This window comes from Notechis scutatus, chromosome 12, assembly GCF_049901735.1.
Source record: "Notechis scutatus isolate UNSWTSFEM ecotype Mainland chromosome 12, rNotScu1.2, whole genome shotgun sequence".
Classification (NCBI taxonomy): domain Eukaryota; kingdom Metazoa; phylum Chordata; class Lepidosauria; order Squamata; family Elapidae; genus Notechis; species Notechis scutatus.
Genome location: NC_142020.1, coordinates 15,122,151 through 15,148,664, shown reverse-complemented (window position 1 = coordinate 15,148,664; position 26,514 = coordinate 15,122,151). Strand labels below are relative to the sequence as shown.

General features: G+C 44.4%; 1 protein-coding gene across 2 annotated transcripts in view; it reads right to left on the bottom strand.

Annotated features, from left to right (window-relative positions):
• Positions 1-769: 769 nt before the first annotated feature.
• The window catches only part of MAD1L1 (mitotic arrest deficient 1 like 1), a 301,718-nt gene continuing 275,973 nt past the window's right edge, over positions 770-26,514 (bottom strand). For both annotated transcript variants that reach the window (XR_015745184.1, XM_087942214.1), the window contains one exon: positions 770-1,913. Coding sequence is in view for 1 of the 2 variants with exons in the window: in XM_087942214.1 (XP_087798340.1) it covers positions 1,668-1,913 (246 nt within the window). In the remaining variant the exon portion in view is untranslated. The remainder of the gene's footprint in view (positions 1,914-26,514) is intronic.

The following is a 26,514-nucleotide window of genomic DNA, read 5'->3' as shown; positions in this document are numbered from 1 at the left end:
GAAAGAGAAAGGGAGGAAGGAAAGAAAGAAGAGAGGGAGAGAGGGGGAAGGAAGAAAGGAAGAGAAAGAAAGAAAAAAGAGAGAAAGAAAGAGAGGGAGAACTAGAAAGCAAGAGAGGAAAATGAAAGAAAAGGAAGAAAGGAAGGAAGAAAAGAAAGAGGAGGAGAGGGAGGAAGGAAGAAAGGACAAAAGAGAGAAAGAGAAAGAAAGAAAGAAAGAAAGAAAGGAAGGAAGGAAGGAAGGAAGGAAGGAAGGAAGGAAGGAAGAAAGAAAGAAAGAAAGAAAGAAAGAAAGAAAGAAAGAAAGAAAGAAAGAAAGAAAGAAAGAAAGAAAGAAAGAAAGAAAGAAAGAAAAGGAGAGAGAGGGAGAAATAGAAAGCAAGAGAGAAAGATGAAAGAAACGGAAGAAAGAAAAAGAAAGAAAGAGGAGGGAGAGGGGAAAGAAAGAATGGAGAAAGAGAATGAGAGAGAGAGAGAAAGAAAGAGAGGGAGGGAGGGAGGAGAAAACTGACTTTCAGCAATTGTTTCAACCAATTTGCTTCAATGGCTTGATCCAAAGATTGCCACTGTCATTGCATGACGTTTGCACAAGCCGATGCTGAAACTCTTCTCTCTCTTCCTCCAAACAGGAAGAGGCCCAGGACCTGTTTCTAGGATGGTCCACTCAGAAAAATGTTTCCCCACTCCAAGAGCTCAGCTACCCACCATATCTGTATGTTCCTGCACCCTGCAGAACCCGAGCAGCTACACATCAGGGATAAAAGTGCACACCACATTAACAAACAAACTTTATTTAACATTTTTTTTGATACATCAATACATAGATTGCCACCTCCAAGCTTAAAAACAAGTCTTGCCTCAGTTTCTCCATATGGAAGAAGGAACGTTAAACAGAAGGTGGAACAGATCAGATTGGTTTTTGCAGGTGAGGGAGGAAAGGGAGGGAAGGAGGAAGTGTTAGAAGGGATGGAGAGAGGAAGGAAGGAAGGAAGGAAGGAAGGAAGGAAGGAAGGAAGGAAGGAAGGAAGGAAGGAAGGAAAGGACAGATAGAAGGAAAGAGAGAAAGAAGGAAGAAAGAAAGGGAGGGGAGGGAGAGTGGAGGAAGTGGTAGAGGGGTTAAGAGGGAGGGAGAGAGGAAGGGAGGGAAGGACAGATGGAAGGAAGGGAGAGAAAGGGAGGGAGGGAAGAAAGGGAGGGAGGGAGGAAGTGGTAGAAGAAAGGGTTATAAGGGATGGAGAGAGGAAGGAAGGGAAAGACAGATAGAGAAGGAAAGGAGAGAAAGAAGGAAGAAAGGAGGGAAGGGAGGGAAGGAGGAAGCAGTAGAATGGTTAAGAGGGAGGGAGGGAAGGACAGATGGAAGGAACGGAGAGAAAGAAGGAAGGGAGAGAAAGAAGGGGGAGAGGGAGGGAGGAAAGGGAGAGAGGAACTGGTAAAAGAAAGGGTTAGAAGGGATGGAGACAGGAAGAGAGGGAGGGAAGGACAGATGAAAGGAGGGAGAGAAAGAAGGAAGAATGAAAGGGAGGGAGGGAGGAAGTGGTAGGAGAAGGATTCGGAGGGAGGGAGGAAGATTAGGTTAGTTCTTCAGAAAATAGGGAATACGCAGAAGGATCACTACAAGGCCCTGAAATATCCAGAGAGCAACTGAAAAGGGAGAAAAGGCCGGTTCCTCTACGGATTGGGGCCTCGGCAGGCGTCCTGCGAGCCCATCTCCATCTGTGAGCCCCGAGCGGCTGAGGCAGGGGTGGCACTTCCCAGCGGGAGTGAATAAGGCAAGGTCTGGCGCCCGAAGAGTTCCAGGGTGACCGCACTGAGGAAGGCGGGGATGCTGTTCTGTTGCAGGAGGTGAAAGTCGATCAGGTCACGGACCGTCTGCGAAAATTCGGTTTCCAGCAACTGCATCTTTGCCCCAGAAGCCTGCGCGGGAAAACAAAACAAGAAAACAAAACAAAAACACACACACACAAAAAAAAAAAAAAACAGAGAAAAGAAAAGAGAAAGGAAAGGAAAACCATTATTTACCCAATGAGGCCATTTCCCCCTCCAAACCGTATTTATGTTGTGGCGTGTTTGCTGTTGCTATCCAATTCCAATCAAGGTAATTTTATCTACTGCTGGGCAGGTGTTCAACACACAATTTAATTGGGCCATTATTAAAGCTTCTGCATCTCCACAGTCTCTGAACAATAATACCCCACGCACCAGCCTCAGGTGAATAATGAATTACCCAGCGGTGGAAGAAGGCGGAAAATGTTTTGAAAACTAACTTGAAAGGATCCGTCAAGTGAAGAGGGGCAGGAGAAGAGAGGGCCGCGGAAGGCGATCGATCAAGAATGCCGATTCCCACGGGGGGCCAAGCGATAGACAGACATCTCTTTCCCCTGTCCCAGAAAAGATGGATTGTCTTAACCCATCAATGGCTGCCTCCTCCTCCTCCTCCTCCTCCTCCTCGCCATTCTTCTCCCCAGCTTTCCCTCGCTTGGGAAGATCTGATAATCCAACTGGAAGGGTCTACGACAACTCGCCGTGAGCAACTTTCCGCGGGCACAAGAGTTACACTAAATATCAAAGAAACAGTGGAATAGAATCATGAAAGAAAAGGACGCTAAAGGAAGGACAAAATGAAACGTGGAGGACAACCATTAAAACAATTGTTTTAAATAATAATATTGAATTTTCCCGCAGCAAATTGGCCATTGTGGCCAGTTGTCCCTTTGCACAACTGGAGACCTCGCTTCCATTATATTTCTAAACGACTCCGCTCCAACCACAAGACATGAGAGATTCTTCTAATCAGGGAAGGCATCTCTTCAAAGGAGATTGAAAGCTTCCCAAGATCAGCCTGGGAAAATGGTAGGAGGTTTGTTCGGAAGCCCAACCTCAGCTGAAGGGGACTATTGGAGTTATTTATAACTCCACTCAATATACGGTTCAAATGATACATTTATACACTGTGATTATCCAGTTCTTAAGATAAAGGTAAGGGTTTCCCCAATCCCGTTCTGCCCAACTCTAGGGCACAATGCTAATCTCTGTGTCAGGATTCCGGCAGTGACCCCCATTTAAATCATGAATCTCGAGCCAAACTTCCAAAACTTAAAAAGGATTTATTGAGAGTTAACATGCCGGCACCGCCTGGGTGTAGCCGGCTCTGAGACACATAATTCTTTGAAAACATTTAAGGAATGCAGTTTCGGTTTTGCCAGCTGCTACGCTGCTTCCCCCCCCTTTCTTGGCCGAGACAGCCAGCATTGTCCAAATACTTCTATGGGCATGTGGCTAGGATGGCTATATGCCAAGGCTCATGAAACGCAGTTACTTTCCTACCAAAGTGGTACCTATTTATCTACTTGCATTTGCATGCTTTTGAACCGCTAGGTGGACAGGAACTGGAGCCAGGAATGAACCCATCTGTCAACTTTCAAGCTGACAAGCTCAGCATCTTTAAGCACGGAGCCATCCACGCCCCTCTTATATAGTTCTACAACTACACAATTATGTAGGACATTTATATAGTTATGTAATTATATATCCCATATATATATACCTAGTAATTATATAGTTTTATAACTATAATTGTATTGTTGTGTAATTCAGTTAGATAATTCAATACAGCTTCAAGTTACACTTCAATTATAACTCCATAACTCAATCCCCTTGAGTTATTTGTAAACAACAATAAAGGCAGAATAGAAATAAAAATGAACAGATAATAAATAAATAAAACTTCTGCGGAGATATGATCGAATGGATATTTGCCACAACTGGATTTTGATTGTGAATTAATTGGAATGGAAGAAAAAGCATCGAATACAGGTTTAATTTGTGGATATTTAAATTAAAACTTTCGGAGGGTTTGTGGAAGGTGGTACATTCTTGGCTTGTAGACATCCTCCACCATCTTCCGAGCTTGGGTCTTCTCCATCCATTGGCTAAAAATTCCAAACTGCCCAGAGTCAATGACTGAGATGGGCGGCTATGGAAATTGAATGGACCAAGTTAGAAATGAGAAATGTCTTAACAGTGAGAACAATTAATCAACGGAATGGTTTCCCTTCAAAGGTTGTAGAGGTTTTCACAGGAGGTTTTCAAGAAGAGACTGGACAACCAGCCTGGAATGATATAGGATCTGCTTGAGCAGTGGGGTTGGGATAGAAGACCTCCAAGGTCCCTTCCAATTCTGTTGAATGAATGAATGCATAAAAATGCCCAGAATCAAACTTAAAGCTTTTAGACGCAATCGATTCTTTGCCGCTGATTTGCCTTCTTTTCCTCCAATGCAAAACCTATTTCTAATCCCGCCAGCGCTTCTAGAGAGTGTCTTTTCTAACACACCCGCAATAAATGCACAATTGGCTGCCTGCGACAAGGTGGGCTTCCACATTTCGACTCTTGGCATCCTTCAGAGGAGCCTTTAGCACAACTGCCTTTCTGCTTAAGACAAGATTCACTCTCCTTGGGGAGAGGAGGAGTGCCTCATCCATCTTCCTTTTAACACTAGAAACTGGTAAATTATTCAGGGCTTTAAATATAAAAGCCGGCTGGGGAATTCTGGGAGTTGAAGTCCACATATCTTAAAGTGGCTGAGGTTGAGGCACACGCTGCCCTAGACGAAGGATGTAAAGTTGTAAACGCAAGGATGAATATTTGAACACGGCAGAGATGCATTTGCAAGCCAGCTCCAATCCCGACCCTGTTAAAGTAGCCATCTTCAGCCTTTTAGGGTCTTACTTCTTGTACTGGCAGACATTTCATGACCAGGCAAGACAACATCACCAGGGCAAGGGGATGTGCTGGTGATTTATACAGTCGTTTGCTTTGCCAGGTGTGGTTTCTTCCTTGGAAGCTCATCTGGTTGCAACATCTTCTACCTGGACTCTATGGCCAAAGCAAGATAGAGTGGAATGAAACTGATGGGGGCAACTGAGCATTGTCATTCTGAGCTTGGCTTCTGGTCACTCTGGGCCAGCTTCTCACTGACAAGGAGGCCAGGGGGCCAGTGGAAGGAGAGGACCTCCATGGCCATCATCTCACTTGCAAGGTCCTATTCTGGTATTGTAACCTTGCCATGAAGGTAGTGTTGAGACTCATGGTTGATGTTCCTTCTCTTCATTACCTTGTTCCTTCTTTCCTATAGGCCAGTGGGAAATTGCAACCTTAACATCACCATCCTTAAAATCCAAGGCACCATCTTTCTAATCTCCAAAATATATTCTGGAAGCTTACGTGGATTGAGTCCATGTCCGGTTAGCACCTGATTGAAGCTCAAGATCCATCATGGAGAAACCAGCACCCTTTCTGCAGATTTTAGGCCAAGTCAATGTACCGTGATGAGTTTTCTATGAATGTAGCAATCCATATGATCTGTCCAATCTCTTCTTAAAAACATCCAGTGTTGGAGCATTTACAACTCCTGGTGGCAGGCTGTTCCACTGCTTAATTCTTCTCACTGTCAGGAAAGTCCTCCTTAATTCTAGATTGGTTCTCTCCTTGATTAGTTTCCGCCCATTGCATCTTGTTCCCCCTTCAGGTGCTTTGGAGAATAGCTTGACCCTCCTCCCAAGATCCTATACAGAGCCTACGTCAACTGGGGGAAACCATGTGGCACAACTGTAGTATAAAGGCATAGTTTTTATTTTAAGAAATGTTTTTGCTTGGTTTTGAGGCTCTTCTGCTTCTGCCTTAAATACCCCAAAGCTGTTTTGATGGCTCACAAGAGTTTTCATGCCCTTGCCACAAAAGATGCCTCACGTCATTTGGGAAGACCTTCTCCAATACCTCCAGAAGGTCATTTCCAGAAGTTGCTGGAACATCTCAAAGGGACATGAAGAGACCTCAAAAAGGCAAGCTCCTTTTCTTCTTACACCCAGTGAGCCAAAATAGCATTGCCAGTTCAAATCAAAGCACTTAAAAGACTGTTCACTTCGCACAGACCTAGGAGCAAATTCACAGGGTTAAATCCTGTCTTGCTAATTTTTTTCACACATCTGCTCTCTTCTTGGAACATTTCCTTCCATCCCATTCTCGTATGACAACACTTGTCCAGCTCTATTTTCCGAGTTTGGTTTCTTGTTTCCTAAATCCCAATTCAACCTGACTTAGATCCTTGTTGCAGACCTCGAAACCGATGTTAAAAGCAATATTTTTCTTTCTCTTCGTTTTACATCCTCCCCCCTCTAGCTTTGACCTTTTCGCTGGAAAATCCGTTGGGTTTTTTTCTTTCTCCTCCTTCCCCTCTTGCTTAACATTCTGAGATCTTTCTAAATGTCAGTAGGCTCACTGTCCATGCACAACAGTCGTCTCTGGAAACACAAGGCTGCTTCTTCAGACAAACCCCTGCTGGAATTTTGATGTTAAAAATGAAAGGCTGGGGAAAAGAAGGGAGGAAAAATGGTGGGTTGTTTTTTTTTTTTGGGAAAAAGGGAGGTGAACAATTTCCCCTCTGATTCTAAGAAGGACACAAGAGGATCCCCTCCTCAAACAACAGCCCCTTTCTCCTCTAAAATTGGGGGGGTGGGTGGGTTAGAAGGCAAAAAAAGAGGAAGAAGAAGGTTCTAAATAACGAGAGAAATCCAGACGTGGTCAAAATAATTCCAGCTTCAGAAAGGACATGTTTGTGCTTAGATCCCAATGGCTCCAAATTCTATTTTTCTTGTAGATGTTTTTTATTTCTTCTGGTTATGCGTTGGTGGATAGTTAGTCCAAACATCAGACTGACCGCTATTCCCTGCTGGGCGTTTCAATTATTTGGGACACTGTTGGTTGATTTATTGATTTATGACACTGTTTTGACACTGAGCTGCTTCTTAGGGCTCAAGGCCACTGACACAAAACAGGGCTTGAAGAAACGAGAAGGAGTCCGCAGCCCGTCAACCAGGGTATATTCTAGAGGATGATCAATAGCAGCAACGCATCTCACCTTGCACTGAAATGTGAAGGCATAGCAGAAGACTATAACTAGTTAAGCTGCTTTTTGTGAAATAAGTAGAAAAATGTCCCAGGTATGTAAGAATTCCTGAAACAGTCACAACGTTCACGATTTCCAGAAGCATCTTCTGATCACCTTCCCAAGTGGTGAAGAACCAAGACAGTAGAAGGGCGATGAGAAGAAGACGTCACAAAAAGGAGCTGTAGACTCCTGAAATGTCAAACAGGTGAGTTCTAAAGAGTTGTATGTTTGCTCTAAACTTTTTACTCTGAAAGGAGGGGCGAGAGAAACACTGTGATCAAAGTTCCTCCTCCCCTCCAAATCTCAACTCTTTAATCAGCTTCCTCCAAATATCAGGTCCCCAGGAAGAAGTCAATCATTTCTAATGAAAGGCAAGTTGCAAGAGAAATTAAAAACGGGAAAGGAGGAATATGGATCATGGGATATGGGGATGGTGACAGTTTTTGGGAGATGGCTCAGCACGTTGGGTGATTTTTAAATCTTAGCAACTGATAGGTCTTGATGTCTCAAGTGACATTATCATGCTACAAACATCTCCTGCCCCAGGACGGTTCAACAATTCAAGGATGCTTTGCTTTCTATCCATCAAAGAAAGACGTGTTTTCTACATTAAGCCTTTCACTCCTTGTACGACTAACTTCTTGTCTACAATATTTCTTTTGTACAATGAGAGTGGCTGGCTGGTGTTGTTTTTACACACACACACACACAATTATAATTGCTTTTTGCCGAAACCTCTGACCTTGTGTTGCCAGCTTGATATATAAAGTGAACTTACGATGCAAAAAGGACGTTATTTCCAGCCAAGGAAAAAGCTATTTTTTACCCCAGAATTGGGTTGGAAACTGGAAAATAAACTGAGTAAAAAAAGGGGAGGTTGGAATCGGCAAAGACCAATGTGAAGTTCTAAGCAAGCTTTCTGGCCAACCTAGGTTCTTCTCATCATTTGCAAACCAGCATTCCCTTTGGTCCTGAGGACTCTCAAGGATGGGGAGGGGAGACCTGCACAAAAACCAGAAGAAGATGAAGACCCTGGAGGAAAGACCCACACTCAATTTCTATATGACAGTGCCACGAAAGCAGCCTTTTCAGGTCAAGAATGAGATGGAAGTAGCATCGAGGTTACACGATTTGTCTGACTGCCATCAAGCTACAATTCTCCAACCAAGTTGATTTAGAGATACTGGAATAGGGGTGCAGCTTCATCCGAAGGTTCCCCGCCCCTCTTCTGAGAAAAGAGCTCCAGGGGTATCCGTCTCTTCGTGGAATAAGATGCTTTTATGTCTCTAAGTTGATGGTCAGAGGATCAGGATGTGGCACAGATGCTGAAATACCTCCGATCCAGAAGACCAGCTGAGTAGGAAGCCACCAATAACACACCTTATGGTTCTCCCCACCAACATTAGTTTTCTTCTCGCTCTTTTCCTTAGCTTGCATAAACACACACACACACACACACACACACACACACACACACACAAGTATATAATGATGAAAAACCAGTTGAAGCTCTCCACTCAAAGTATTTACTTCCATGATTCACAAGGCAGGTGGGCTGGTGAAGACCTCAAGTTCTACCAGCTGCCTGCTTTAAATCATCTCCCTTGTTTTCCATGACACGCTCATCTCTTTGAAAGGGACCGTGGGGGTGAAGCTAAACCAGGGTTATGGGAGTCAGGAGGGGGAACACAAGAGAGGCTGGCATCTCAGGAAGGGGGAGCAACGGCTTCACAATGGCACAGAAGATCCACGGGGAATGATTAATCCATTGAGTTGGGTTTCCCCCCACGTTCTTCCAAGAGGAAAGGAGGGTGACAGAAAAACAATCCCCACGAAGGGAAGCAGCCGAAGAACAAAAGAAATGGAGCTCAACGGAAGCAGATGTTTCCACCACCTAGATCGGGGTTAACCCTACTGACTGGTAGCATCTCCATTCAGAAGGATGAGCACTGAGTCATGTGGATCAGGCTGACACACAAGGAAGAGCTTTCACACAAGGAAGGGAAGCAATTATGAGCGTTTTTTCTCTCTCTCTCTCTCCAAAGAGCTCACCATTTCAAAGAAGGCCTGCTCAGGCTGGAGTAGCAAACCTCATCTGCACTTCACACTAGGTTTTGTCATCTTTGCTCTTCTAAGTTCTGATTTCATCGCAGCTTCGTGCCCTGAGGCAGAACTTCGATATACATTCGGAAACAAGAATAGCAATATGTGTTTTGACACTTTCAGGCAAAGTCACCGACGTTGAGCAGAGGAGGTGGGTCTAGCAAAGAAAGAGAGGGAAGAAGTCCCTGCTTGAACAGGATAACAGAGTTGGGAGGGACCTTGGAGGTCTTCTAGTCTAACCCCCAGCTCAGGCAGGAGGCCCAGACAAATGAATCTCCAATTTCTTCTTAAAAACTTCCGGTATTGGAGCATTCAAAACTTCTGGAGGGAAGTTGTTCCACTGGTTGATTTTTTCTCACAGCCAGGAAATCCCTCCTTAGCTCTAGGTTGCTCCTCTCCTTGGTTACTTTCCATCCGTTGCTTCTGGTCTTGCCTTTGTTTGGAATGGTCTAGGGTTTCCTGCCAGGGCAGGGGTTGGGCTAGAAGACCTCCAAGGTTCCATCAAATTTTGTTATTCTATTCTATTCTATTCTATTCTATTCTATTCTATTCTGTTCTGTTCTGTTCTGTTCTGTTCTGTTCTGTTCTGTTCTGTTCTGTTCTATTCTATTCTATTCTATTCTATTCTATTCTATTCTATTCTATTCTACTTACTCTGTATTCTATTCTATTCAGTTCAGTTCTGTTCTGTTCTATCCTATTCTATTCCTATTCCTATTCTATTCCTATGCATCCATCAATCTATCCTGACCCATGTTGACCTCAGAAGCAATCAGATAGCACAACAGTCCCTTTTTGTTGAATAAACTTAAAAGGTCTCCTTTGAAACAAGATGGGCCATATTTTTCTGATTTTAACAGCTATCACTGGCTTCGGTGTTTCCTCCAGGATTGCAGGTTGACTTGGGAAACGATTCAACAGATCAGCAAGCCATGCCTGGCAGAAAACAGAAGAGGAACCGCTGAGAGGATCAATTAATTTGACAGCTTTCAATGATATTTTTCTCTCCAAGTGAGGAGAAATTCATTACTGTGCTAATACTTGGAAGCTGGGAGTCATATGGAGCTGAACTGAAATTCTCTTCTCGCTCCAGTGACCTGCTGCTTTCTCCAGACTGAGCGGTGAAAAACCCAAAGTTAATTTCAGCATTTAGAGTGGAGGGTGTCCAACCTTGGCAACTTTAAGGCCTGTGGACTTCAACTCCCAGAATTCCCCAGCCACAGGTCTTAAAAGTTGCCAGCCAAGGTTGGAGACCCTCCTGATTTAGAGCAACAATTGACGTGAGCAGGCTGATGAGTGAGTGACAGCCAGGAATAAATTGCGTTCAAATGACATTCCTGTTGCTTTTGATCTGATTGTCCTCTGCTCACCATCTTTCACGAAAGAGGTCTCAACGGTTCCATCAATCAACCCATGGAACAGAAGTTGCCTTCAGAAGTTGTGGGAGCTTCATCACCGGAGGCTTTCAAGACGAGACTGGACTGCCATCGGTCAGAAATGGTGTGGGGTCCCATGCTTGGGTGGGGGTGTTAAGGTCTTGGGATTTAAGAGCCGACCAGCAGTGAAGCTGACCAGATGTGGCTGATGCAATAGGAATGAATCAGCATAGCATGAGTATTTCCCTTTAAGACTGGGGGTGGGTTCTATCCCTTTAAGAGGTGTTTATATAAAGGCAGCCATTAGAGGGCGTGTTCTCTCTCCTTGTATCCGGTATCCATTGCAGAGTTCTCCGTGTAGAGTTAAGAAGAAGAAAGGTTGCTTGTAAGGTATTTGCCTACCACATACATTTCTGTATATAACTGTTGTAGATAAACCACTGTTAAATGTCTAAGTCTCTGTATGCTGTGTTTTGTTCCTGGGTTGTCTCATACCGGTAGTCACGCTGCAAATGCTCTGACAGGGGGAGTTGGATTAGATGACCTACAAGGTCCCTTCCAACTCTGTTAATCTCTCCATTTTCAATTTGGCTGGGGAGTTGCATCTTGGATACTTCCCAAAGATCCAGAAGTGAAATGTCTCCTCAAATCTAGGCGTGAAAGTAGCAACCCAAGCTTCCCGTCTGCTGAAAGTTGGGAGCGTGACCTGAAGGTTCATTTCTGCAATTATGAACGTAGAAGATGCCCAGATATCATCTCAACCATTGTATTATTGCCAATCGGGCCATATGCATCCCAGATTGTGAAGCATCTGTCACATCGCATGTCTCCTCTGAGCTCCATCCTTGCTACCAATTTATTGGAGAAATCCCATCATCTCCACCAATCCCTCATATTGATTACTCTACCTCCCCTATGGGATAAGGGATCATATCCAACTTTCATGGGGAAGAAGGCAGGCTTGGTGGCTGCTTCCAGAGTCCAATGTTATATTTTTTTCTTGTTTTGATCCTTCTGGCAACAACAAAATAGTTCATTAGCCACAACCCGAAAGGCACTAAATCACTCAGCAGCCCTCAAGCATCTTTAACATCTGGCCTTTCTCGCTGCATCAGTTCTTCCAGCAATCATCTCTAGTGCTGAAGTAGACAACCTGTTAGCTCTTGAAAAAGGACCACAAAAAGGGACGAGGTAACCGGAGGAACATCAGCGTGATCTTTGGTCTTGGAGTGCCAGAGAAACAGGAAGAAGAATGGCAAGCTTTCTACAAGGGCCTTCCATTTATCCTGGTTTTGGACTGTTGCGTGTCTTTGGATGGGGCTTTGCTTGCAACGAGTTCAACCATATATACAGTCAGTCCTTGACTCATGTCCACAATGGGAGCAGAATTTCTATGGCTAAGCAAGATGGTTTTTAAGTGAGTTCTGATTTTAAGGAGCATTATTTTGGCCATAGTTGTTAAGGGAATCAGAAGAACAGAGTTGGAAGGGACCTTGGAGGTCTTCTAGTCCAACCCCCTGGTCAAGCAGGATACCCTAGACCAGTGATCCCCAACCTTTCTTATGCCGCAGCCCGGTATCCCCAACCTTTTTTATGGCGCGGCCGGTACCGGCATTAGCTGGCGCCGCCATCTTTTTGATGAAAAAGTGCTTCCGGTGAGCTTTCACCCAGAAAAGCTCACCGGAAGCACTTTTCATCAAAAAGATGGCGGCGCCAGCAAACTAGTGGCCCGGTAGGACTTGTTCCAGGACCAGTACCGGTCCGCTGGACCGGTGGTTGGGGACCCCTGCCCTAGACCATTTCAGACAAATGGTTATTCAGTCTCTTCTTGAAAACCTCCGGTGATGGGTGTAATAAAACAGCCATCCATCCATCCATCCATCCATCCAAACTTCTGGAGTCAAGTTGTTCCACTGGTTAATTGTTCTCACTGTTAGGAAGTTTCTTCTAAGTTCCAGGTTGCTTCTCCCCTTGATTAGTTTCCATCCGTTGCTTCTTGTCCTGCCTTCTGGTCCTTTGGAAGATAGCTTGACCACTCTCTTCTTTCTGGAAGCTCCTCAAATGCTGGAAGACTGGCCTGTTCATCATGTCTCCCCTGGTCCTTCTTTGGACTTCTCAAAAATGGTGTAGGGTCTCCTGCTTGGACTAGATGACCTACAAGGTCCCTTCCAATTCTGTTAATCTGTTATCTGTTATTTTCCATAGACCAGACATGCCCAATTCCTGCCACTGTTCTTCATAGCTAAATATCTATGGAGCTTCTCAGTCATCCAGGCCATGGTTGCCCCAAAGGTGTTTTATTTACAAAAGGCAACTGGACTTTCTGGTTTTTCTTTGAAGACGTTTCACTTCTCATCCAAAAAGCTTCTTCAGCTCTGATGGAATGTCAGAATGTCCAGTTGCTTTTTTGGGACATTTTTTGACAGTTTTAGCCTTCAGTCCTCTTCACTGCCATTCCCCCTCACTGCAACAGCCTTCCCTGCAATTGTTTTTTTTTTAAAAAATAAATTTTTATTGAATTTTTCACCTTTAAAAAACAAATTCTATATACATTTTTGCAGTTGTTTGTAGCATCAATTATTCCATTTTCCTGTACATACATACATAATTTACAATTATGCTTTTATCCTTTTACTTTTACGTTATTTTTTCTTTTTATTGTCTAACCAGACATACCATTTTCCCCAGATTGTTGACGGTCGTTAAACGAATCTGGCTACCCACCCACCCCGACTCTGCTTGTCAGCAGATCTCAAAAGGCAATCACAAAACCCCAGGAGGTTGCAACTGTCACACATAATTTTTAAGAGGCAGTTAAATCCCATCCAAACTACAACCTGGCAATCATCTCCTCTTCAACTCCCTCCTCCTGCCCCTCCTTCCTGACGCTCATTAGATGCCAGCTGCCTCTGAAAAGGGTTTTATCGGGGTTTAGCCGGGCGAGCAGCCTCAAGTGCTGACATCCACCCCAGCCCTCTCCTCGTTATCCTTGAGTCGCTTTTGGATAACGCAGCAAGGAAAAAAGGAACTGGAAACCAAACGCACCAACAAGCAAGGCGACACAATAAAAATAAAATGCCACCGAAGAATCACAATGGCTGTTGCATCGTAATGCCCGGATCAGACTTTGAACAGGGAAAACGGATTTGCTTGTCACGCAATGAGTCGAAAAAATAAAATAAAAATAAAACAGGCAATCCTTGACTCACAATAACAACTGGGATCAGATGTTCCACTGCCAAGTAAGACACTTGTTAAGTGGGTCGTGCTCTTTTTTTTTTTTTTTCCTTTTGCAACAGTTGTTCAGGGAATCAGTGCGGCAGTTGAGCGAACCATCTGGTCATTAAGCGGATCTGTCATGCCCCTGGTGGAGACTGACTCTGAGGGAGAGGAGGAAAAGCTGACAGGGAGTGGAAGTGTGGCTCCGGGGGTTATGGAGGAGGCTGGGGAAGGGCAGAGGCCAGCTGGGTAGTCAGAGGAGGACCCAGGCCCATCCCCTCTCCATCCTAGGGCATGCAGGGAAGAGAGGATAAGGGAGAGACATGGTCTACTGGGGAGGAGAGGGCCTTGATCCCCTTCATGGGCTGCAGCTGTGACAACTGAATAAGAGGACGGACATGCGTACGAGTGAACGCTGGAAACAAAGCGTGGAAATATCTCTAGTTTATGGTTCCTCTCTGAGTTTGGCGTCCTTCCCAGTGTGTGTTATCTGTGGACGTCCTCCAGCCCTTATCTTCCCTGGTTTGTGTTGCTTTTTTTCCTCCTTCTCGTAACTGTTTGTGTGGGATTTTTTTGTCTTCCGTCCAAGATATTCGGAGCTTGGAAGCAAAGTGAAGGAATAAAAGGAGTTTCACCTGTTTTCTGTGACTGTGTTTGTTTTGTATCCCACCCTGGGTCATCCCAGGATCTGGATTCCCTCATTGATTCTGCTTGTTGGAATCTGTCTGGGAAGGTCACCAAGCGGGGATCATGGGACCCAGGATGCTGCAACCTGTCAACTTGTAAAACATTCCCACACTTGTTTCCAAGTTGCCATGGGAAAGAGAGGGGGAAAGGGGACTGGAGAGGCACGCGGCAAATGAACTCAGAAGCACATTCCAACCTTATCTTTAAAAAGATTGTAGCTAAGTTACTGGAGATTTTACCCCGGAAAAACTTTAATTGGAGAACGTGATGGATGACATCTAATCTGTGTACGTGCTTAATTGGAGAAACTGGCACACCCAGGGGGAAGTGGGGGAACCAGGGTCACGGATGACTGTAATTACATATGCCAGAATTGGCTTCATACAGGTCATGCCAGTATGTCACTCCTAACAAATTCTCTGAAGTTTTTTGAAGTTTGGCTCGAGGCTCATGATTTAATTAGGGCGATCGCTGGAATCCTGACACAACCGTAATAAATGCATGTCGGTTGCCATGGGCTTGAATTTTGTTCATATGACCATGGGGATGCTACAATGGTCATAATTTGAGGACCCGTTCCAAGTCACTTTTTTTTTCCACTGCCGCTGTAACTTCAAACTAAACTAATGGTTGTAAATTAGAAGACCGCCTGTACTAAGACAACACTGCCTGGTGGGTTAAGGATTGAGGGGAGGGGGGGTTCTCCAAACTGCACAGAATCTTAGCTAGGGGCTCTCCGTAACCCCCAGCAGCCCTCCCCTGAAAACACCTCCTCATTCATCCTCCCTTCCATCAGTTACAAGGATCCCTTCCTGGTAATAAGGAGAGAGTGACCTCTACGCGGATAGCACTCTGTATATTATTCACAGCCAGAGGATTCGAGGTCGCCACTGGGGAAGACAGAGAGGGAGAAATTGCTGGGGAACCTGTCTAAACCGTTATATTTTAATTCACACACCGGTGTAGCTTCCTCTTTGCACGGTTGATGCATGGCTGATGTTTTCTAGGATTATCCATTCTGTCGATTGCTTTTTTTTTTTTTTGCAATGCAAGCTGCTTCCCACCTCTTTTTTAAAAAAAAATATTTTATTTTTTGGCTATTTCCTCAGCTGGCGGTAGGGGGATGCCATTAGCATCAGGAAAAGAGAGGAGGGAGGAGGGAGGGAAGTGGGCAATTTTGGCCCTTTCTTATTCCTTCCCCCCACTTCCCTCCTCCTCCTCCTCCTCCTTCTCCTCCTCCTCCTCCTTTCCTATTCCAGCAGGAAGAGTCATGTTCTCCATGCAAGCCACCTGCTAAACACACCAGGGCTTAGAAAATGTAGCCAATGCAGGCTTAACAGCGGCTCAAGTTGGATCGATCGCGTACAGGGATCAAACAGAATGCAAAGTTTCTCCCCCCACCCCCAGTTTGCAATTAAAGCTACTAATGTCCATCTCCTATGAAACCAGGAAGGGAGTGGGAGATGGGGGCCCTCTGAAAAGGAAAAAAAGGACGGCGCCTCCAACAGGAGGCAGACAGATGCTGAGAGCAACGTTGCTACTTTCATGAATTTTTGAAGAACGTTGAAGGCCGCTGATGACATTTCTGATTAGGGCAGGAAGTGTCAACTTTGCCCTCCACCCTCTGGGGCCAAAGGAAGCCATTCATGTTTTGCAAATAGAGATGATAGAGAAGGAGGAGGAGGAGAACAACAACTGAATAATAGAGTTGGAAGGGACCCTGGAGGCCTTCTAGTCCAACCCACTGCCTAGGCGGGAAACCCTACACCACTTCAGAAAAAGGGCTGTCCAATCTCTTCTTAAAAACTTCCAGTGTTGGGGCATTCCCAACTTCTGGAGGCAACTCATTCCACCGATTGATTGTTCTCATTGTCAGGAAATTTCACCTCAGTTCTAAGTTTCTTCTCTCCTTAATTAGTTTCCACCCATTGCCTTCAGGTGCTTTGGAGAATAGCTCGACCCCCATCTTCTTTGTGGCAACCCCCCAAATACTGGAATACTGCTATCATGTCACCCCTATTTCTTCTAATAAGAAGGGAACTGAAGTCATTTGTAAAATCAGGTCCGCTTGAATCTTGGATGGATGCTCTAGATCCGAGCGATGGTAGTGTCTTCCTTTCACAAGCATCTCCCTAAATGTTGTTGCTTCCCCAACTGGTTCATTTCCCATCCATCGGCATGCTTATCCTGACAGCGCCAATTCATCCAACCCATTTCAAAAGCATTCGTTGGGTTTTAGAAGCGTTTGGGCAATTGTTGGCCAAACCCCAGGTTTTAAAGATGAATTTAAAAGGAATAAAAGGGAAATTACCACCCACATTGTATGTGTGTGTGTGTATTGGAATTTGTAGCAATGGGATGGGGAAATGGCCAGCAGAGTAATTTGATGAAAATGGACAGATTTATGACAGCAGACTGCAATGGTTAGTCAGAAACAGCTGCATCCGGTGACTGCATCTATCAATTTTCCTTTATTTCACAAATAGGCTTAAATGATTTTAAAAGAGAAATGGTTAGTACATGTGAACAGTGGAAGGAAGAGGGAAATTGTGGTTTGTAATTCCCGGCAGAAGAACTCGGCAAAGCAGCTCTGAAGTCCACTTTTGGGTACTGATCTCCAGGGCAAGTAGGAAGGAAGGAAGGAAGATGGCAGAACAATATCCGAGTAGGAAGGAGGGAGATAGAACGATCTATCAATGTTGGTATTCTTCCCATCCCATTTTTTAAAAAACTGTCAATAGAAGAGAATATTTATAGCTCAGGGCTGAACTGTGGGGTCCTTGGTGCTCTCTGAGCTTGGTGGTTTTCTTGAAGACGTTTCATGACCCAGCTAGGTAGTATCATCAGTGCTAGAAAGGAGTGGGGTTTGTGGATGGAGAAGGAGAAAAGGAAGAGAAAGGAGGAGAAGGAAGAGGAGGAGGAGGAAAAGGAGGAGAGGAGAGGAAAAGAAGGGGGAGGAGGAGAAGGAGGGGAGGAAGAGGACTGTGGGGTCCTTGGTGCTCTTTGAGCTCGGTGGTTTCCTTGGAGACGTTTCATGACCCAAGTGGTAACACTGTGCTAGAAGGGAGTGGGTCTGCGGATGGACAGAAGGAACTTGGTGCTCTCTGAGCATGGTTGTTTTCAGCTAAATTCTATGACTAGGGGCATCGTAATAAGTGTGCTTGGTGGATGAAAAATGAGCCAGTTGGGATAGAAGTGAGCATGTGCTGGGAAAGGAGGTAAACTTTGCTGATTCACAAAATCATATGGAAGGGGAGGTTCTTGACACTTGTCAGATTGTGGTTCCCATGAGAGCAACCGTGTCCTCCCCAAGTTGCTATCCAAGATGAGCAAATTCTCAGCATGTTCTGACTGCAGAGGTAGGAGCTGCCATACTCACCTTGGAAGAGGCCATTAGTATGTATAGCAAGTTGGAGAGAAGCAAGATTTTTTTTCCCTCCTGGCCAATTAAGAGTCAGCCTGCTGTGACCTGGATGGCAATGTTTTCTTTCTATCAAGCGCTCAGTTTTGTGGATACAAAGGTTAGCAGGCCTCTCAAAAGACCTGTCCGAAGGTATCCTTGAAGAGGACAGTGAGGACTATGACCAGGGGCAACATAAGAAGACCCTACATCCTACAGTGGTACCTTGAACATCATCAAACATCCACATCTGCTGGCTGACTGAGGTTGCAATCTCTACTCTTGCTCGCTCTCATCCCTTGGGCATTCTCCACTGCAGCACCAAGAGAGTGGCCTCCTGCAATTGATACCGAGTCAGGTTCAACAACTAAGCCTAGTAGAGAAAGTTAGAAACAAACTGGAAGATAAGCTGATGCAGAGAAGAACCCCTTTTGAGGGCCATCTTCCAGCTCCCATTTTTTTTAGAAAGCTGTGGGGTACATGATTTGGCTACCACAGAAAGAAGATGGAGAAGGTGGAGATGGAGAAGATAGAGAAGATGGAGAAAGTGGAGAAGGTGGAGAAAGAGGAAAAGGTGGAGATGGAGAAGATAGAGAAGGTGGAGAAGATGGAGAAAGTGGAGAAGATACATTGCATTTAAAGCCGCCCATTTCCCCTCTTCCTCCAAATTCGACCACAATGTAGTCCACCTTCCAGGGTGTCCCAAATCTTCCAGCTCCAGTTTGCATCCCTTTTTTTTGCACACCAACAAAATAAAACATTTTTAAAATTGCATCGTTTTAATCTTTTTTTCTTTTTTCTTTTGCTACTAAGGAAGTCTGATAAAGAAAGAGATGCTTCCCCCTCCCTTCTTTTTAATTAGCACTTGGTAATATTACCAAGCTGTGAGTTTATGGCTTTGTAGATCTTATATTTTTGACACTAATTACTCACACAGGCTTTTAAAGAAACATTTCAACCTAGCAACTGTAATTAAGTCAGAAGCAGCAAATTCTGCGTTTTCAGGGGAAAAAATCCTCTCGTCTCCGTTCCTGTTGCGCTCAACCCACAATATCGTGTTCAGGAAGAGACAAGAGGCTCCTCGCAGGATATGTATCATGCTCAATGCCTTCACAGCCCACCCCACCCCACACACACACCTCCCATCCCATCGCTCTCTTCAATGCTCAAAATCCACAGGGATTCACCATTTGCATATCAGCAGTCTGAACGGCTCAGTTAATTTTAGATAGCGCCTTCAACTCCAAGAGAGAATATTTCCCCCATATTAATGTGCTCCAGCCTCAAAAGCTCAGCCTGGAGCAGGCCCTCAGGACACGCGGGCTTTGTTTTACTCCCTCTTTCTTTGTCTGTCTGCTCAAATCCCACCCACCCATCTATTATCTCTCCTTCTTTTCACTCATAGTGGGACCACTGCCTAAACAACGAAATATGAGAAGGGTTCCGCTGAAGATGACCAGAAATGGTGTGATGTCACTGAGGAAAAGTGCACGGGTTTGTACATTGGGAGGGGGTTACTTATTGACTTGCACTTAATGGGCGTGGTGAGCTAGTGGTTCGAGACCCAAGCACCACATGGTGAGGTGAGCTCCTGTTCCTATATACCAGCTCCTGCAGTTTGAAAAGCATGCAAGTAGATAAATAGGTACCACTTTGGTGGGAAGGTAACAGCATTCTGTGCACCTTGGTGTTCAGTCATGCTGGCCACATGACTAAGGAGGTGTTTTCAGACGATGCTGGCTTCCTCAGCCAGGAACCAGAGATGAGCACTGCCTCTTCGAGTCGGACATGATTGGACTACCATTTTTGGGGAGACAGAATCTTGCCAGACTAAAGCTATAATCTTCTAAGATAATGAATATAACCTGGGAGATTCTAGGGTGTTTGAGTGTTCTGTGTGCTTTGGCGTATAGTCATGCTGGTCATATGATCACAGAAGTATCTTCAGATAATGCTGGCTTTCTTGGCTAGGAAGCGGAGATGAGTACTGCCCCCTACAGTTGGACATGACTGGATGGGAGAAACATTTACCCTTTTTTTAATGGACAGAATCTCGCCAGGCTGAAGCTATAAACGTCTAAGCTAATAGATACACCCTGAGAGATTCTAAGGCTGGGTCTACCCTGAGCTTTTTCTTCCCTCTTCTATCCAGTTCACAACTGTGCAGTCTCTTGTCTTGGCCTCCTCTCCCGGAACGGGCTGCCTCCTTCCTGGGGAACTGCAGTGCTGTCAAGATCCCATCCCCAGTGTTCCTTCTCCAGCTACACATTCCATCGCAGATATGCCTGGAATGTTTCCATCTGGATAGGGACCCATCCCATTTTCATAACATTTCTACAGATGTGGTCTTTACTACCCAACTGAGCCTGTTGGTTTGACGCACCGCTGATTCAGTCAAGTCTTTGCACTTTGGGTTTAAAAGGTAATTCCTTTTCCAATTTGGGTGATGTGGGGAGGAAATATAAATTTAAACACACACACACACACACACACACACACACGGAGGGAAAAGGTCTGTTATCCTTTGGCAAGCATAAGGAACTATGAAGTTTGATTCTCCAAAGTGAGGCAGATTAAACAAGGACATGAATATGATATGCAGTATCTGTGACAACTGCCAAGCCAATTCCAGTGCTGGAATGTTCATGCAAATAGGAGCAATTTTACTATGATTAAAAAGGCAATTAACAGGAGGGGGGAAAAGCCAGCATTTGCAACGCAGTGTGCCTCTCAGGGAGACTTTATATTTGCTCATTTGTAGACCCCACCCCAACAAGATCTGCACAACAGCCACTAACTGGCAATCCCCCCAAAGCACATGTGTGTTCCAAGATAAATCCAGTGGGGCCATCCAGCGAGTTAAGAGGACTACATAGGACTGTTCTGCTACCCAATTTATTTAACAATGCATGCTGATAAAACAACCTTTGGGTCCAAATGGGAGGAGAGGAGAGAATTGTTTATTATAAGCTCCAAAACCCAAGAAAGACACATTGAAATTCTTCTTAGCAGTGTCCTCTATTGTTCCTCGCCTAAAGACAGAGATCTTGCCAAACTAAAGCAGACTACTTGCACCATAAAACATATACTCTGGGAACCATTGAGAAGGAGCTGTCTTCACCCTCTTTCTCTCACAGAAACTACCTGAAGTGAGCTCCCTCCCTCCTGGGAATCCAGACCACATTCCACCACAATATGCAACAATAAAGACAGCAAATTTGTCTCTCCAGGTTATGCAGAAGATGACAGCAGCATTGTGGACTCTACTACTACAACACAGCTTAAAATAGTTGAGTGCTGTGTCACAAAATCACCCCTTCCTTCCTTCCTTCCTTCCTTCCTTCCTTCCTTCCTTCCTTCCTTCCTTCCTTCCTTCCTTCCTTCCTTCCTTCCTTCCTTCCTTCAGGCCATACAAGGACTGTCCAATTTTGGAGTCTAAAGATAGAATGATAAACCATTCAGGCGGATCACCTCTCTCTCTCTCTCTCTCTTTATTTTTTGTGGGTGCATTTATGGCACAATGGGATTAATCGCTCCAGGCCACAAAGATGGAAGAGAAACTTCTCCAAAATCTCATTTAGTGTTTGAAATGACCAGAGACAGGAATGCTTTTATTCAAGGCTGTAAAAGAGTCAGTGAAAATATACACCTGGACGGGCTTCCCATATTTTAGGTCTGCGAAGAGACTTCTATTTACCGGGCCATTGACTTCAATGGACAAAAACAATAGAGAAAGATCAGAGCGAGACGGGGAGGAAGTCAAATGGAATTTGAGTCTTCCCTGAATCTTTTTTTTTCTTTTTTTAAAAGGCCCTCACCAGCATGGTTTGATCATGGTCCATCTTTTCTTCTAACTCCAACGTAGTCTTTGACATAACAACCACAATTGCGGACAGAATTTCCATGGTTCAACAAGGTGTTTCTTAAGTAAGTCACACCTGATTTTAAAACCCTTCCCCCCCTTTATGGGCGAGAGAGGGGAAAAGGTTAAAACCCAACATTTATTTTCAAAATCTAAGTGGAAATGTTGGCTGACTTCCTAGGCACGGACCAAAAGTAGGACACTGATAAGATGCTTAGTCCAGATTTTTCCCCCCAATACAATAACAAGTATAACCATGATTTTCCCGGATTCTGAGAAAACAAGCTCTGATTTAAACCAGGTCCTACACAGCCTTTCCACAAAAAGCTTTTATTAGCTCAATTCCCAAACCAGAAGGGCAACCCTCTCCTCGTAGTTTTAGAATTACATTTACTGATGCAGTAAATGCTCCCTGTTGGAGGATGAATAGGGAAGAAATCCTCATTCCAAGCTTAACTGGGTTTATTCCAAGTCCAATTGGCAAGTGAATTTGGATCCTACCACATCCACCACGAGGTTATTGGCATCTAATGAAGCGAATTTCTCCCCAACGTTCCCTACTCACATTGAGGTTGGATAACTCACCCACTGACTTGCTAATTCTTGCAAATATTTGCCCGTCTTTCTCCTTGCCCCGATTGAGTTACCTAATCACGATTGTCACTTGGCACATAGATTTGATGGTACTTCCCATATTCTTAATATGTTTACTTTGTTGTAAATTGCTTTGAGGGTTTATTTTTAATAGAGTGGCCCATCACGTTGTAATTAAATGACTTTAATTAAGTATTTAAGGTAGGTGTCCTTGACTGAGGTCTACAAGCTTGGATCTCTGTTCTCTGGAATCAAGGGTAGTCTAGGGACTTTGAGAACTTTTATTCCACAGAACAAAAGTTCCTCTATCCTCATGGCACCTGTTATGGCAGGGCTCTCCAAATTTGGCAACTTTAAGACTTGTGGACTTCAACTCCCAGAATTCTCCAGCCAGCTATAGATCATGAGAATCCTGGGAGTTGAAGCCCACAAGTCAAGTTTGGAGGTCACCTCCCCACAAACATCTAAGATGTTCTGGGTTCTTCAAGAGCTGCTTGCTAGGTCCATCAGGCTGCTAGTGCTATTGTTGCTCTTTCCAGTTTAGTCTGTTTGGGCTACCCCAGAAGGCTGCTGAATACCATTTTCTTTAAACTCATGCTATAAAGCCAGATGGTTTCCTGCTCCATCTTTCGCCCACAAACCTCAGGACGGCCACGGTGAGAGAAGGACCATTCTGCACGCCTTCAATGATGTGCCTTTGGCTTTCATCTTTGGAAAGCATGCCCAAAATTCCGGGAACAGTTCAGAGACCACTTTTCCGTGTGCTTTTGATTTCCTTGCCCCATGAAATGGCACAATGCTTTTGTCGCAGATTTTATAAACTGCTGGAATATAAACCAGTGCCATCCCAGAATGTAAGCTCGGTAACCCTTGGCAGCAGGGATGGGATTCAATTTGTTTAACAACCGGTTCTGTGGGTGTGGCTTAGTTGGTGGGCATGGCTTGGTGGTCATGTGACTGGGTGGACATGGCTTGGTGGTCAAGTTATTGGCTGGGCATGGCCAGCTCAATATCATTCACATAGAGGCACGCATCTCCTCACCTGGCCTCTCATGACTGTGGGGATGCTGTAACAGTCGTAAGTGTGAAAAATGGTCATAAGTCACTTTTTTCAGTGCCATTGTAACTTTGAATGGTCACTCCACACAAGCAAAGTACCAGCAAAGGAGGGGAAAAAAATTCCAGAGAAGTTCCTGAGACAGGAAGTCTAGTCCTGCCAGGAATGTAATAAGGGTTAACGGAGAGGCAGTTTCTGTAAGCAACACCAGAATGTTTCCTTCCTGCCTTCCTTACAGGATTAGACCAGTAATTTCTTCTAACAACCGGTTCTCCGAACTGCCTAGAATGTTAACAACCGGTTCTAGAGAATAGGTGCGAACTAGTAGAATCCCACCCCTGCTTGGCAGGCACTAATTGTGATTCCCAACTGAAAGATGGATTCCTCGGGATTTTCAAGAAAATATAGCTATTCCCGGGAAGTTTCTGGATCCAAATTATTTTGGGGTGCTGAAGAAACTGCCCAACAATTGTACTTATTTTGCAAAAGGCATTTTACACAGAGAACAGTGCAAATATGTAAGCAATTTGGGGCACATCGCATCATGTCTATGCACGGGGCAGCAACCAGTTATGTTCACATCACATCCTTAACCTAGTTGTCAAATTAAGCGAGATCCATCATGGATTGCCTCCAAGGTGGATCTGTATGTTGACGTTGATGGCAAAGAATCTTGCATCACCCTGAATAAATTTCTGCTCTACATACGGATTTCTGTAGCATTGATAGTATTCCTGACAACATGAACACATGCGTAGTTGCCACAAACTCTTCTTGGAGGATGAAAAGTTACCCCCAAGCTACTCCATTGTCTCTTGGGGACTCAATAACCTTAGGAGGGATAAACTCCATGTTCCCATCATAAGGCAATGTTCTTCAAAGTTCTGGTCAGGTTTAGCCAGAACCTCTAAAAAGGAAATAAACCCTAGTCTAGAGAAAAGAAGGACTAGGGGTGACATGATAGCCGTGTTCCAATGTCTCAGGGGCTGCACCAAAGAAGAGGCAGTCAAGCTATTTGCCAAAGCACCAGAAGGCAGAACAAGAAGCAATGTGTGGAAACAAATCAAGGAGAGAAGCAATCTAGAACTAAGGAGAGCTTCCTTGACAGTGAGAACAATAAACCCGTGGAATGATTTGCCTTCAGACGTTGTGGGTGCTTCATCACTGGAGGTTTTAAGAAGAGACTGAGCAACCATTTATCCAGAATGGTTATAGGATTTCCTGCTTGAGAACACTTCCAAGGTCCCTTCCACCTTTGTTCTGATATGCCTCCCAAGTCCCACAGGGACTAACAAGTCTCCAAATAGGAACTTGGATACATCCCATAATTCCATCCACCGTCTTCACCCAAGATAAAAATAGCTCCTTTTTTACTGCTACCAGTAGATGGAGTGGATTCTTAGGAAGTTTTAGCTGCCTCTCTTTAGTTGTGACGGAGATGCTTATTTGAAAATCACAAAATCTCACAGGCAGATTTAAAATCAGAGGCACTGCATTGTTTTGTGGGCTTCTGGCAATTTGTACTACCAGTGAGAACTGGCAAATTCTTCACTTCTCTAGGGAGAGGAATTCTTCAGAAAGGAATATGATCCTTTTTTAAAAAAAAATAAAAGTCAAATTTCATTGGTTTACAACTGACTATCCTTGACTTCCCCATCTGTGGAAGGTAGCCTCCAAATTGACTTATTGACGGTCTCCAGATCAATACAAAGCAACTTAAGGATTTAGCCACCTTGTTAGCAAACAATAAATTGAATCAGGAAACGGAACTGGGGTTATTTTTACCCTCTACCTGTCCCACTGTAGGATGTTTTATTCCCCTTTTCAGCCAACACGTGTAAACCGACTCTTCTCTTTAATTGTGGCATGGAGCAGCAACCTTCTGGTGCATTGGAGAAGCCTTGGGGCAATGGCTCTTCGATTCACACACAAGATAACGGATTATGAGAGGGGAGGAAAAGGAAGGAGGGAAGCTTTAATGAAAATGTAGACAGGCTGAAGAGGTAAGTTCAGAAGACCACTGAGCTGCAAATTAGCTTGTTATTTGGCTTGGCACAATAAACCTCTTCTCACCATAAAATGATTGAGTTTAGAAAGCTGTACAAATGGTGGAATTCCTTTGATCTGATTAAGTATTACCTATCTATCAATCATCTAAGAATCTATCATCTATCTATCTTTCTATCTATCTAAATCTAATCCATCTCTGTATGTATCTCTCTTTCTCTGTATCTCTATCCATCCATCCATCCGTCTCTGTCTGTCTGTCTGTCTGTCTGTCTCTCTCTCTCTCTCATCTCTCTCTATCTCTATCTATCTATCATCTATCTATCTATCATCTATCTATCTATCTATCTATCTATCTATCTATCTATCTATCTATCTATCTATCTATCTATCTATCTATCTATCATCTCTTTCCCTTCTCTCTCTCTATCCATCATCCATCCATCCATCCATCCATCCATCCATCCATCCATCCTCTATTTATATCCCACCTTTATTATTTTGACAATGGAGAGAGAGAGAGAGAGAGAGAGAGAGACTAGAGAGAAGCACCAAGACGATGGTCCATGGAGAGCACCTTCTTTGATGACTACCAGAGACCTCAAAGGCTTCATGGCCAAAGCATGGTCACTTGTCACTACTGGTTAGAAAAACCGAGGATCTGGCTAGAAGGCCAGCCTCCCAAGAGATAGCATCTGAAAGAGAACAACAGCCACTCGTATTTTGTCAAGCACTCTGAACAGGGGATTTAAAGCTACCCCGGTGACACTCTTGATTTAAAAGTCAATTAACGGAGCACCATAACGTATAACAGCCTCAGATGTTTATTTCCACCTAGTATATTGTTTTGAAGGAAGGAAAGAAGGGCAGGAGTAGAGCGATGGTTAAGGAGATGGCTTGGAGAGGACAGAATTTAATAAGCCTCCCTGTGAATGGTTGCATTATGAAATAATAACTCTCTGCATCATTGTGGTTCTGGAGAACTTCACATCATCTCCCATCACTATTGTTTTCCTTTCTGGTCTCCAAAGACTTTGTGGATCGCAGCTTTGGACGACACCCAGGAGAAATGGTGCCACCTGGCAGAGAAAGCCAAGAAGCTTCTACAATAACAATACACTTTAACCAAAGAGTAGATGACAAAAATGGGGAGGACAGAAGGATTGCTATTCTCACTGAGGACAGTTGCACCTCACTAAGTACAAGGATGATGAGATACCCGAGTATGAAGGTTAAAAGTGCAGAAGAGGGGAATGAACAAGAG